This window comes from Microchirus variegatus (genome assembly GCF_963457635.1).
Source record: "Microchirus variegatus genome assembly, chromosome: 14".
Lineage (NCBI taxonomy): Eukaryota > Metazoa > Chordata > Actinopteri > Pleuronectiformes > Soleidae > Microchirus > Microchirus variegatus.
The window spans coordinates 24,294,350-24,308,567 of record NC_139815.1 but is presented as its reverse complement, the minus strand read 5'-3'; the positions used below and the strand labels follow the sequence as shown (position 1 = coordinate 24,308,567).

The following is a 14,218-nucleotide window of genomic DNA, read 5'->3' as shown; positions in this document are numbered from 1 at the left end:
TAATAATTTTTTGGAAACTCGAGATCTCGACTTTCCCAAAGAAATATGAAAAAAAAAATGTGAATTTATTTTTCTTTTTTTTTTTTTTTTTCTTTTTTTTGGGAAACTCGAGATCTCGACTTTCAAAGTTTCCCAAAAAAATGAAAAAAAAAAAAAAATTCAAGTTGAAAGTCGAGATCTCGAGTTTGAAATTTTTTTTTTCTCATGTCACTTCGGGGGCTCCGTAAAAAAGGCCTTTTAGGGTTTAAAAACAAAGTTTGAAATCAATTCTAAAACATACAGTAGAGAGAAGAAAGGATTGGAGTGATGTGCTCCGTGTCTGGTTGTGTTGTTTTTCGACCATTCATTCAGCTCCTCATTCATACACTGCCTGCACTGCATTACCCGACTTCCCCCTTTCTGCTCCATTCACAATGATCACAGGCTAACTGGAGAATGTTTAACGATAAAATGTTATTATCGGTGATGTGAGGTTAATTCAATGTTTTTTATTAGTATTTATTATTGCTCCGCTGTACTGTAATACGATTTGAAAATTGTACCTAAAGCATGAATCAGTTTTCTTCCATATATATAAAGTAGCTCTGAATAATGCAGGAACTGAAAAGGATTATTACTGGACTGAAGGTCTAATAAAAAAAGATGCTTTGTTGGTGCTTGTCGGAGTTGCACATCAATTTTACTTGCCCCGCTGCAAACGGAGTACAGAGGTGAAGTGTGGAACATTAGCTGCATTTGAAATACTATACTAATACTAAAAAAATACTATATACCAGTCTGTCGTGTGCCATATTTACCTTCTGTGTCATTCGATCATAGAAACTGTGTAAAAAGTACGCACGTTATGGATTATATACATTAGAGCCCCAGAAAATGTCTGTATTTTCTTATCTCTTATACTGTACTGTCACACATTGAACCACACCGAGACGCCACAGAGACGCACGGCTCCGCCGTCGTCTATCCTCTGGAGTTAGAGACACTTTGTCTCATCTGACGTTTCTCATCTTCTCTCTTTCGCTCTGATTTTCATCCGTTGTCGTGTTCCGTCTCTTCCTTTTTATTTGATTTGATAACATTCGTGCCTCTATGCAGAGGGCTATAATAAGCACTAAATAAGATCCTCTAACAAGCATGTTTAATATTTCACACCACCACTCTGCATTTTTTTTTCTCCCTCCTTCCTCCCTTCTCTGTCTTTCCCTGTCTTGCCCAGTACAGACCTGCAGCTTTATTAAAAGGAAGTTACAGAGGCTTCTGTGCACAAGGGAGAATTGTAGAACACTGGCTTCTGGGCAGTTTTTCTTGGTTTGCTCTTGGTTAACGAAATGCAAGAGACAACATTATGATGTAACATTTCCCAAAGGCAACCAAGTCGTCGTCGTCGTCTTAGCGGTGATGTTGTGGAAACTGCTTCATAGGATGTGAGCGTATTCTTTTGTAAAGCGCTGTATTCATCTGCCCGCAGCCATTCATTAGATTCTGAGCTCAGAATCATCACCTCATAATCAAGTCATCATCATCATAATTCGCACCTTCTCTTTCAGTTAAACAGAGATTATTTGTGGTTGTTGAACGTTATTTTACATTTCTGGAGTGTGAGTTTGTTAAAGCACCACCGGCTTTTTTATGTCAGTCAAATTCTGTGATCGTTATTTGGATTGTAATGAAGTTGGTCTCAACTGGACTACTGACTGCAATGATTGGTAGGTGGCGGTAGGTGGCGCCACATGCCAAAACATGATTTCAAAACATTAACGTGATTTGCAGTCTGCAAAATATTTTTTACATTTTTTTAATGCAAATATTTTGTCTGTACTGCTGTTGTTGGTGAGTTCAGTTTGTTATATGAACATTATTCCTGAGTCTCTGTGACATATTTGGAGGATTGTATGGCCAGTTACTTTAGATTTATTACATAATGCACCTTTAAGGCTTTTGAGGACCGTAAACGTTATCACAAGCTAATGCTAAAGAGCGCTATCATAACAACCTCGGAATCATTCACTTGAGATACAGTAAGCACCCTCAACAGTACCCCATTACACCACAACCTCATAAAATAAAACCTTTAGCGACTTTTGTCTACCGTGCTCCAGTCACAAGCGCAGACCCACGCAACTTTCCGTCATAGGGTTATGGTTCCGTCAATTTTTAAAAGTGGTGGGGACAAAATTGTTGATCATAAATAGTGCTAGGGACATGTCCCCGGCGTATCTGACACATTGCCCCATCTCTTATATCGGTATCGGGACAATCTGGCACTGTCCATACACAAAACTACGCCCTTGCCACACGTGTATGTAAAGCTCAAGCTCATGTCTTGAGTGAACCTGGTGTAATGGACTATTTTTTTCCCACAGCAGATATTTTTGAGATAGTAATTCAAACTGAGAGATGAGATAATACGACAAACACAGGATTTTTACCAGTGACATTAATTTGGGTTTCCACTCCAGGTTTTAAAAGAGCCAGGGTCATGTTACTGTTCAAGTGTACGGGTGCATCACTCTTCAGTACCTGACACTTTAACCTGAAGAAGCAGTTTTTATTAGGGCTGTCAAAATTAACGTGTTAACGCAAGATGATTAATCTGTGGAATTAACGCGTTAATTTTTTAAAAAACATATTAACGCACTTTCTCACTTTCATCGCGCTACGGTTAGATGTGCAGTTTATGAACAGGCAAGGCGGCGGGCAACTGCTTGGGGCCCCGAGCCGATATGGGATCAGGAAGTTAGAAGAGGAAGAAAAAAGAGAGAATGAAGAAAAAAGAAAGAAAGACACACGGTTGTAAGTGGCGCTACTGGCGCAGATAATGATATAATCATAACATTAACAGTCGCTGTCAAACGAACGGGGACACAGACAGCAGCTGACATTAGCGTCAGTATGCTAGCTGACGCTAACGCTAACGCTAACGCTAACTAGTAGAAGCAGTGCTTCAAAGAGCTGATGAGGAATTTCCTGCTCTGGGTTTAGTAAGAAAACTATTTAACTTCTGTACTTTATATTTTGTCTATAATGTGAGTTATTTACAGTGCAATGTATAGTTTTTTTAAAAGTTATTTACAGCATTTTTTTTTTCTATTTATTTATATTGTTATATAATGTGGTTTTTTTTTTATTTTTAAATGTAATGTTTATTTTTTACTAAGTTTGTATAGGTTTTTACAAGTTATTTACAGTATTTTATTGTTCTTTACATTTATATTTTCACATACTTTATTTATCTCTCCGTTCCTACAACAATATAAAGAGAAAATTAGATTTTTTTGGGCATATTTACGAATGGTAATTAATCGTGATTAATCGTGATTAATCCACAGCTACCCTGTGATTAATCTGATTAAAAATTGTAATCTTTTGACAGCCCTAGTTTTTATATATTACGGCGTACATGTTTCTCGTATTTTCTGATGATATAATTATGCTGTATGGTCATCATATCATTGCTAAAACAACACATTTTTGCACAGAACTGTACAGTATGTTGATGTTTCGCTGCTGGATGCAACACCAGGTTTATTGCTATTATAATATGTTTTTTCTTTTCTTTTTCTTGTATTCATGTCTGTTATTTGGACTTTCAGTCTGGTAATAATGTATGTTTGTTTTGTTTTTGTTGTTTTTACAAATGAGTGATACAGTCATAAATGTAAAGTATATCTAGATAAACCTCCCCTTTTTAGGCCATAAATTATTCAATTTGTGATAAAACTCCTTACATTTCTGACTGTCCAGGAGTATGAGGGGTAAAATGCCCTGAGTCAACTATATAGATATAGATAATAATTATAGGTATAATTTAGGGATGAAATACCTTAAAAAGCTCAACTGACTTTGAATTGTAAACACAGTTTGGTGTTGGAGTTGTACAGTATTTAATACAGCTGCAAAAACCTACTTTTGGTCAGCGTAGATCATTATGTGAATGGGTAATATCCTCCATTCCTTTCCCCACATCCACATTTTCCATGCCAGTGGAACAAATTGCCTTTCAACAAATACCTCCATAAATTACAGCCAGGCACTCTGACAAAATCATACTTTGGAAAGTTCTGCTTCACATAAGGACGTGTTTTATGATGCGTGCACCCTCGGATGAAGTCGCATGTAGTTATTAACACTTCTGTGCCGCGTCTCGTGTGCTATACCGTGTTGATCCTTTTTTTTTTTTTTTCGATGTGTAATTTCACAACATTTTTCACAGGAGTGCTCGGTCGTGCTACACTCTCTATAGCTGTGATCCCTAATTACATGGCAGCAATTTTAAAAGCACTTTTCCCTCCAACTGCTGCATTTTTTGTTGTTGTAGTATACTCAACGAAAAAAAAATATCAACGCACAAACTTGAAATGGTAAACAAAAATAATAGAATGTCATGACATTTGCTCAGATTCTTGATGCATTTGTTTATGGACTGATTTGTTTTGCTCAAACCCAGTAGTCCAGTGTCACTTGACTACAATTATTTCAAGTATTTCAACTCACGAGAGTCATGGAGCATGGCAGAGTGGTGGTCAATATGCATGACCAGTACACAGACACTACTTATGGTCTGGTCAATTAAAGGGCACACCAAAATGTGGACTTTTGTCAATTGTCAATATACCACAGATGTCGCAAATCATGAGGGAGCGTGCCAGTGCTGGGTTGAGCGTTACAGCTGTAGCAACACAACTGAATGACACCGTATTCACCAGACATGTCACCTATCGAGCACCTTTGGGATGTTCTGGATAGGCTCGTCCGCCAGTGAGTTCCAGTTCCCCAGAACTTCAAGTTGCTCTACAGGAGTAACGGGATAACATCCCCCAGGCCACGATCGACAACCTGGTGATGTCCATGTGTCGCCGGTGTAGCGCTCTTCGTGAGGCTAATGGACATGGGTGGACACACACGTTTTATAGAAGTTTGTGAAGTTGGATCATCGACCCCCATTGTGTTCTTCCTGCCAGGACTTTTGTTTTGAAATGTATCTTTATGCTCGCAAATTAAAGCCACTTTATTGATAAAGTTGTACTGTTATTTTTGGATAGTTACTCTGTTTTTGTCACGTAACAATACAATAAGTTTTTCTTTGTGCGTTTATGTTTTTGTTGAGTGTACTTTTTGACTGTCTATGGACTGTGCTGAAATGTATAGAAACATGTACACTTTTCCACAACTGCAACTGTGTTTTTTACCGGAGGAGACGTCTGTGTATTCCTCTGCAAAGTCGGACAGTTTGAATTTTCGCTTACATACAGGACCGTCTCTTTCCCATGGACATTGTCTTTCTCTCTGCTGTACTCATAGTATAGAATGAATACGCTATGCAGCAAAAAAAAAAAGTTAGTGCAGTCACACTTTTCTTTTTGGGAAGACTGTCACATTGTGGATTGTACAATGTGAATATATTCTTACAGTTGTCATTATTTGCTTCTTCTTTTTTTATACAGGTTGACTGGTACAACCTTGCCCTCACCGGTGATATCGAATAAGAACTGGCTTCGGATACATTTTACCTCAGACAGCAACCATCGAAGGAAAGGATTCAGTGCTCAATACCAAGGTATGTGACACATTTTTCTATTTTTTTAAAAGCACCTATAGTTGCAAGCAGGTGTTTGTTTTAAGTATTCGTCTTTGTGAGTGTGTGAGGTGGGGAAAAGTTTATATTTTATAGAATTTTGTCTGTTTTTTTCCTTAAATGCATTAGTAAAAAGATTCACCTGCGTGATTACATTAACTTGACACCTTTTGCAGTAGTTTAGACCTTGTTTAGACTTCAGCCCAAATTGGAACTTTAAGCATATCCAGATTGTATATAGCTTGATTTTTTTGTCAGTCTGGACAACGTTGACACCGTTAACGTGCCCAGCACTACCGTAAACTCAGGGAAAGACAATATTTTAATGTGAAGAGGAAGAGTTTGTGCTGCAGCTCCAAAAAAACATTAAGGAGAATCAGACACAGATTTATGTCGTCCATTTTGTTTCAAATATTGTTCTGTTCTGGGGCTGATGATCTGTAACTATATAAATCCATGTTGAAGACTAGACTTTGACATATATATACATATACAATAATGGACACACGCAGATCAGATCTGAGAACAGTTGGTCAGAGTCTGATCTTCCTGAAATGCTTATAAATCCAAATCACGTGACCTTTTTCTGTCAGAGAGAACTCAGAAACTAAAATCATAAACATATGAGTAGTTTGTGGAGATGCAGCAAAGATGCCACACACACACATGCAGCGACACATCCAGCGCGAACCTGGTGTAGCTGCACTGTGCTCCGTCTCGGTGCGATGCCCTGGCGTTGGTGGAGCTGGTAACGTCACATACACGTACACCAAAAAAAAAAACCTAAACTAATCATCAATTAATCAGTAGGTAATGATTACTTCATGGTTACTTAATTATTTTTAAGTAACCATGACGTTAATTAGTGCTTTGGTTTTGTATTGTGACTATACGCAGTAAATAAAGCCCAGAGAAATGACACACAAAAGGAAAGAAACGGAACAATGTTGGTCACTTAATTAATGAATTAATATTATTTGATTGGTTAAATTCTATATAACAATCGATTGACAAATGGTTATTCATTGTTAGTTAGCTGTATTTGCACACACACACACACAGCAATTAATGGTAAAGAATTTGACCTCTGCAGCCTTAGTACACACCAGTAGTGGGATTGGGTGCTTTGCTCAGGGACACCCCAGCCCTTAAAGGGATACTTCACCGATTTGAATGTGGCTTTGTATTGCTATAATAGCAGTAGTATTTTTTAGAAAATGTGCTTCCCTCCCTCAGTTTTTCACTGAGTTGGAAAAAAATCTGTTTTCCATTTTCAAAATTGATGTGATGCAAAACGCGTCATTTAGGGAAAACAGATTTTTTTTAAAGTCAGGGAAAAACCGAGGGAGGGAAGCACATTTTCTAAAAAATACTACTGCTATTCTAGCAATACAAAGCCACATTCAAATCGGTGAAGTATCCCTTTAAATCAACCAAGGATTTGAACCGCCAACCCTCTTGCAAGCCCAGTTTGTCTCCTCATGTCTGGTTGTATGGCTTCAAAATGCATACTAGTCTGTACACAGCGGCCCAGATTTAATTGGCTGCTTACATCACACACACACACACACACACACACACACAAAAACACCTCACAACAGTGAGGCTGTCTGTTTTCTGTCATTACATTGGTGCTTTTACCACGTTCTGTGTGTACGTGCATGCATGTGAGTGTAGAGAAAGAAACAGAGATGGGGAGCGAGAGAGAGAGAGAGATGTACTTTTATGCCGTGTCTGTTTTTCAGTGGACCGTAGTTTTTGCCATCGCTGTATCCACTGCAGTGTTACTAAGGCTCAAAGAGATGCGACACATTTTAATGCCGCTCCTCTCTTTTGTCTCCGCTTCCTTGTTCTTATGTTTCCTAATCTTTTTTAAATCTGTTTCTTCCCTTTCTTTTCTTTTCTTCTCTGCCACTGTCACATTTTGTCTTGTGCCGTGGGAGCGGGAGTGTGAAGAAAGTGTTTTTGAAAGCACACAGTATGATGTACAGTAAATAGCGACCCTGAGAGCGATAGCAGATAATAGTAAATAATGATTTCACCTGCGACCATGGTTTTCAAACTGTGGACCGTGTACCACCAGTGGTACGCAAGCTTCCTCTGGTGGTACTTGGAGGACAATCAGAAATACTTTTCTACTGTATATACCGGGGTATGTGATCGGAGTGGAGCCGAGGAATTTTGACCGGAGTGTGTCGGAAAGTTGGACGCCAAATGGACGCCAAAATTCAATATGGCCGACTTCCTGTTGAGTTGAGGCCATGGTTACGGTTTACTTTTTTGTTCCTCTTGGTCTACAACATCTTCCCACCAAGTTTCGGGAAATTCGGTGGAACTCAATTTTGCCTCAGTTTTCACCTTAGGGGAGCGCTATAGAGCTCTTGAGCAACGCACGGATCCGGCAACTATGCCAATATTGCATTTTGCACCAGACTTGACCTCCATGTAAAGTTTCACAAGTTTTAAAACACGTTAAGCCCCTCAAAAATGACCAGAAACCATAGAATAATAATCTGAAGGATTTGTGGCTTGGGCTCTAATTAAATAATAATAATAAGAGTCACTTTACCTCTCACTCCATCTTTATCTAATTTCACTATACCAGTGTGTGAAGTAATGTGAGGAAGAGGAGGATGACAAGAGAGCAAATGGAATCTGCCTCCTGTGAAAAGTTTACACCACTGTATTTTAATGATGATGGCGTTACTTCACTATTTTTGTCAGGTGGTGCTTGGTGTACAAAGTATGAGAACCACTGGTCTAGGCCGTATTACTACATTTATTTATTTTCTCTTTTTGTTTTGCAGTCAAGAAAGCAATCGAGCTGAAGTCCAGAGGGGTGAAGATGATGCCGAGTAAAGACTCCAGTCACAAAAATGCCGTCTGTAAGTAAACTATTAATGTGTGTCTGTTTGTGGCCACTGTGACATTTTTACACCTTTAGCAAAAAAACTTATACATCACATCATTTCTCTGCCAACAAACCGCAAAGCCCATAAACGTATGTGACTCGCTGCAGTTACTTTTCATTATGCAAATGGAGCAAAAAGAAAAAAGAAAAGGGAAAGGCACTATTTCACCGTGTAAATGCTTCTGTCACAGTGTCGAACACGTTCTGTTGCTCAGAAATATGAAAATACAATAAAGTGTACACCGTAAAGATTAGAGTACACTTTAAGTCAAGGCTGAGAGAAGTGAGGGTTTTTTTTTTGTTTTTTTTTCAAGTTGATAGTTTGTGTACGTTTTCTCCTACAGGTGAAACTCTTTCTTTTTTCTTTCTTTTTTAAAAACTTAATACTTATGTTACAAAAACACTTTTCAAAATCAAATCAAATGCATTGTGCTTAAATTGCTTTTATTAATGCAAGGCCAATAACATTTAATCTGAAATAAATGATCAACAAATACTGACATTGGTCAACACTCTGAGATTTGACCTAATGAGTCTGATATGAATGTTTATCTTATTTTAATAGAATTTAATTTCCACACACACACACACACACAATGCACCTGACTGTAAAATAAATAAACTGGCTGCATCTACCTGACTCACTTTCTCTTCCACTGCTATTTTCCCAGTGGACTGGATGTTTCTATTATCCGTGTCAGCTGTTTGTAATGCTTTAACATTTCAAAAGTGGAGCCTGGAGGGACAGTGTTGTGACTCTTCTTGGCCAAAGCTGGAGAAACATGTCCTCTGCGACACATTACAAAGCCAGTAGAGCAATTTATTAATCAATTACGGACATTTATGATCGTCAATATTCAAATGCAGAACATTTTATGTTTATTTCTGTCTCTTTAGAGTGCCCCATCCTCCTCCTTCCACTGTTTCCCTTTCATATTTTTGCAGTTTGACTTAATTAATTTCAATGGGATCACAATGGGCAGTGCGATGCCTTTTCTCTGTGCAATTTGTTGTCTCATAACAAAGCACTCTCTCCGTGCACTTTCCAATCAAGAACACAAAGCGTGTCTGCGTTCCGTCGTTAAGCATCTGTGGTTTTTTCGGGCGCCCCGTAAATCGCTCATCTTTCTACAATGAAAGTATTGTCATTGGCAGCGCGATAAACGCAATAACAACAGCGATAATAATATAATAAATGACACACAACGAGAACAGTAAAATCTAAATAAAAGCAATAAAAAAATCAAAGCCGTAAAATAAAAAAAAGCGACCGCGCCAATGGAACAAACACAGCACAAAAATACAAGAACGTTAATGTGATTGTGTAAGTTGTTGAAAGGAAATGACGTTTATAATCACAAATACTGTTTATGTAAAATCAACAACATCAATTATGCTACGCCGGTGCAGTAAAGTACATGCAATACATTATATTTCTTTTGAAAAAGAACATTTTAAACTTGTTACTAATATTGCATTTGAAACAAAACACTTTAGATTAGGGAGCACCTTATTCACCATTAACTAGGTGCTTACTAACATGCATATAAGTAGCATACTAGCCCTTTATTAGTAAATTTAAAGCACATGTTGTAGGAAAACACTTTATGTAGGAAAAATCTAAAGTGTTATCCCACTTTTTATAGTACCACCTGAAGTGTTTTTCTTTGTGCAAAAGTCCCAAAATGATTCATTTCACACACACGCTCTTAATTCACTTTATTGGAGGCACCTAATATGCTAATGTGCTTGCTGTCATTCATAAGCCACGTGAGGAAAAAACCCTCTTCTGCGCCTGTGTGTATTCATTCGGGGGTATTTGCTCAGTTTCATCTGTGTGATATGCGATGTTTATACCTGATGAATCACCGCTGGGAGCTGTTGAAATTCAAATACATCCTTCCTTTTTTTGCTTTAAAAAACAAAGAGGAAGCTTCTCCAGTCGTATGTATCCTGAGCTGCCGATCTTTCTCTGTAACACAGTATTTTACGAGGTGATCCATATGGGAGGAGAAAGTGTTTCTTTCACCTGGACCTCAGGACAAATATTTCTTCACCGCAGCAGCAGCTAATGGGAATCCAATTGAGCCTAAACACTACAAAGCAATAAAACCAATGAATTTAATGACAAATACGATAAACACCCCTGCAGTGTGGGGTTGGTTGACATACGTCTCGCGTCTCAAATGGCATCCAGATCATATGCAGAGGCTTTTAATTAACACAGAAGCTCAGGCTCATACCTCATCCATTCCTTAGCATTTAGCTCCATAATAAAAAACCTCATCAATAATCCTGCTGATTTTCACACTCAGCCAAGCATGTGCTGGTGCAATTAACACTCGTATAGTGTTTTTTTTTTTGGTGCATACGCGTGCGGACGCGAAAGGCGAAATCAAATGCGCTTGTGTGCCTCCTCGCGTGCTCCTGGCAATTAAAATTAAATCCGCTGTGCTCTCTGTGTGTATTTGAGAGTATGCATGGATATGTGAGGATGTGGAGCTCTCCCTCTCTTTCCTCTCTCCTTGTTTTACTTACACTGACTTGTGCACACGCTCACATGTAGCACGGTCGAATACAAAGTGGTTTCCACATGAGAGAGTCACCTTAAAGGGACAATGTGTAGTATTTATGGGTTTATATGACCCAAAATCCACTTTTTTATACATATTATGTGCTCCTGCATTGTCTAGTCGCTGTATAATAGTTTTTGTTTCGTTTTCGTAGTGTTTGAAAAAGTCATGTAAAATAACATGGTCGCGGGCCGCGGTTGCATAGCCACTGTTAGCAGCGAGACGCCATGTTTCTACCGGAGCCTGTAAGGACAAACGCGAGAGAACAAATCAAGCGTCTCTTTACTTGTAGCAGGAAGTCCCGCCTCCACTCTCTCCGCTTCGTCTGCTACGGCCGCGGTAGCTCCGCCCTCTCCCTCGCCTCACGAACCTCATCTGCTGACACGGAGAAAGACGACGAGGACGACATTTGACCAGCTGCGGATACCGTAGCGCTCAGGGAAGGGAGGGGGTGAGCAGAGCAGCAGGTCTTTGTTGTAAATTTCAGCCTCTCCTATAGATGGCACTATAAACTACTTACTTCACCTTTAAGTGAGTATTGCTGTGGTGAACAAAATAAAACATTGTGTTCTGTACAGCTCTCCTCCCTATGTATTATATATTTCTTTTATTATTTTACACACACACACATATTGGGGCTTATGTGGACAATCCCACTCAATATTTATTCGACAAAATCATAGACACTAAAATGCTCATTTGATTCTATTATGTGATCTGTTGACTCAAACGTTTGATTTTGGGATGTTTTATGTGCATTATATTAAAATGTTCATCGTCTGTTTTTCGCTCCCCCACTGGAACGAGTCTCCTCTGACTGTACACTTTAAGTCTGAGCCTTTTGGTTTCTGTGCAGCAATTCAAATTTCAAATCACAGCATATATTATCTCAAGGCACTGTGCATAGTAAGGCAGAGACCTTCACATTATTATAGAGAGAGGAGAAACCCCGACAGTTCAAACACAAGTGGGAGAAAAAAAAAACCTTTTAACTTTTAACAGGAAGAAATCTCTCACAGAACCCAGACTCAAAAAATGTGCGGCCATCTGCCTCAACAGGTTGCGGTGAAAGAAAAAATCGCATTGACGCCTTTCCATGACGAATGACCGTAAAAAGACGTGTGTGACGTCACGTTTACGTGACTCCCGATTGTTAAAATGAGTCTCTAAAGTAACGCTAAACTTTAAAAACAGAGGCAAACATACGCATTCACAAGGGTACGCTGGTTATTTGTATAGCGCTGCTCTTTTCGTTTAACAAACAGACCGTTCCAGTTCGACTGTGGGCGCGCTAACTGGCGCCAAAGGAGCTAATGCAGCTAACGGAAGTAACTGGTAAACGGTCAAATAAACCAGTTTAATGATTTTGGTGCGCCACATGAGCAATCTTCAACAATAATATAAAACCAAATAGCAAAAAAAAATGTGTGCCTAAGTCACTTAACCCCAAATTGCTCCTGATGCTGTGTTGGTTGAATGAAGAAAAAAGTTTTTGTGTTTTGTTTTTCTTTTGAAATCTCGAGTTACAAAGTTGAGTTTCCAAAAAAATTTTAAAAAAATAATTGAAAACCTTTTTTTTTTCATCATTGAAAAAAAAAAATTATTTTCGATTTTTTTGTTTTTCTTGGAAACGCAAGATCTCGACTTTGACACTCAAGATCTCGAGTTTCCAAAAAATAATGAAAAAAAATTGTTTTGTTTTTTTCCCCAAATTTTTTTCATCATCTTTTTTTTCAATGATGAAAAACATTTTTTTTTTTTTCATTTTTTTCCCCCCATTTTTTTTGAAAACTCGAGATTTCAATTTTTTGGAAACTCGAGATTTCAATTTTTTGGAAACTCGAGATTTCAATTTTTTGGAAACTCGAGATTTCAATTTTTTGGAAACTCGAGATTTCAATTTTTTGGAAACTCGAGATTTCAATTTTTTGGAAACTCGAGATTTCAATTTTTTGGAAACTCAAGATCTCGAGTTTCCAAAAAATAATGAAAAAAAAAAATTTCAAAAAAAATGTATGTAGTCAAACTTGTGGCTTAAAACCTGTGTCCTGCATGGTTAAGTCAGGCGCCAAGGCCTTGCCTGGATTCTCTGGAGAGTCTCCCACTGTTGACTGTTGGACATGTCTGACCCAGGCGATCTCCCACTGCGCCTGTCGTATGTGAACAGCAAACAGAAAAACCCAGACCAATACTTCTGGACTTGCTCATGTCTGAAAATGATTCAATAATTTGAGACACTTGACTCCCACTCTGTATTTCAGTTAAAGAGCAAAGTCTAGTGCAGCTCTGTGAGAAACTTACTGACTCATAATAATACCCGTCTGCCTCAGGGAGTCTGTATTTTATCATGATGTTTAAATACAATGATCACCGGTGGCTTTTGCACATATGCTTAAACACCCTCAAAAGTCTGTGTCCCAGTGGTGAAATTAGAAGGCGCACTGTACAGAACCACCATACCTTTGTTATCTCTAATCATTATGTGGAGCTAAAGAATGATGATAATGACTGTTAACTGTGTCGTCCGGGGATCTCCACCCCCCCCCCCCCCCCCTCAATGTTCTTAAACTCCAGACCTAAATGAGAAATGTACTTTCTCACTGTGGGATCCTTGGGTCATTAAAACATACCAACATTTGTCATCACTGTGACCAAAATCTCTGGAAACTTGAGTTGAAGGTTTCGGCGAGGTAACAGTAATGAGAACCAAGATCATTAAAACATAAGAAAAAGTAAAACCGCTGACCATTTTTAAGTCCCGAAACTGTCTTTGAACAATGCCTCTCCCAGCGGTGATACTGTATTATAGCAGCAATTGCAGGGAATGTGTCGTCCTTATGTAATAAATAATCATTACAAAGAACTAGAGACTGATGATAATGAGTTTTACCTGTCTTGAGAATGGAGCGCTTATGAATCATAATCTGAAAGACAGCCTGTAACAGCCTCCGGCCTATATTAAAGCACAGACTAATAGACTGACACACATGAGAATAACTTTAATTCTGCTTGAGAACAGCTTGTTTATGAATAATTCTCCAATTGACGATTGATTAAATCCTGCCGCGTGTGCTGCCGGTGACAAATGTGCAGCATGTTGATAGATTTTGAAGTTATGAGACCACACAAACTTAAAGATGTACAACTTTTAGAGCATTG

General features: G+C 38.5%; 1 protein-coding gene across 1 annotated transcript in view; it reads left to right on the top strand.

The window, feature by feature from the left end:
* LOC310936689 (CUB and sushi domain-containing protein 1) overlaps positions 1-14,218 on the top strand; it is a gene marked incomplete at its 3' end in the record, with an annotated part of 354,020 nt that overhangs the window by 146,340 nt on the left and 193,462 nt on the right. The window contains exons 5-6 of the mRNA XM_083900806.1: positions 5,445-5,557; positions 8,383-8,460. Of these exons, the coding sequence (XP_083756932.1) occupies positions 5,445-5,557; positions 8,383-8,460 (191 nt within the window). The remainder of the gene's footprint in view (positions 1-5,444; positions 5,558-8,382; positions 8,461-14,218) is intronic.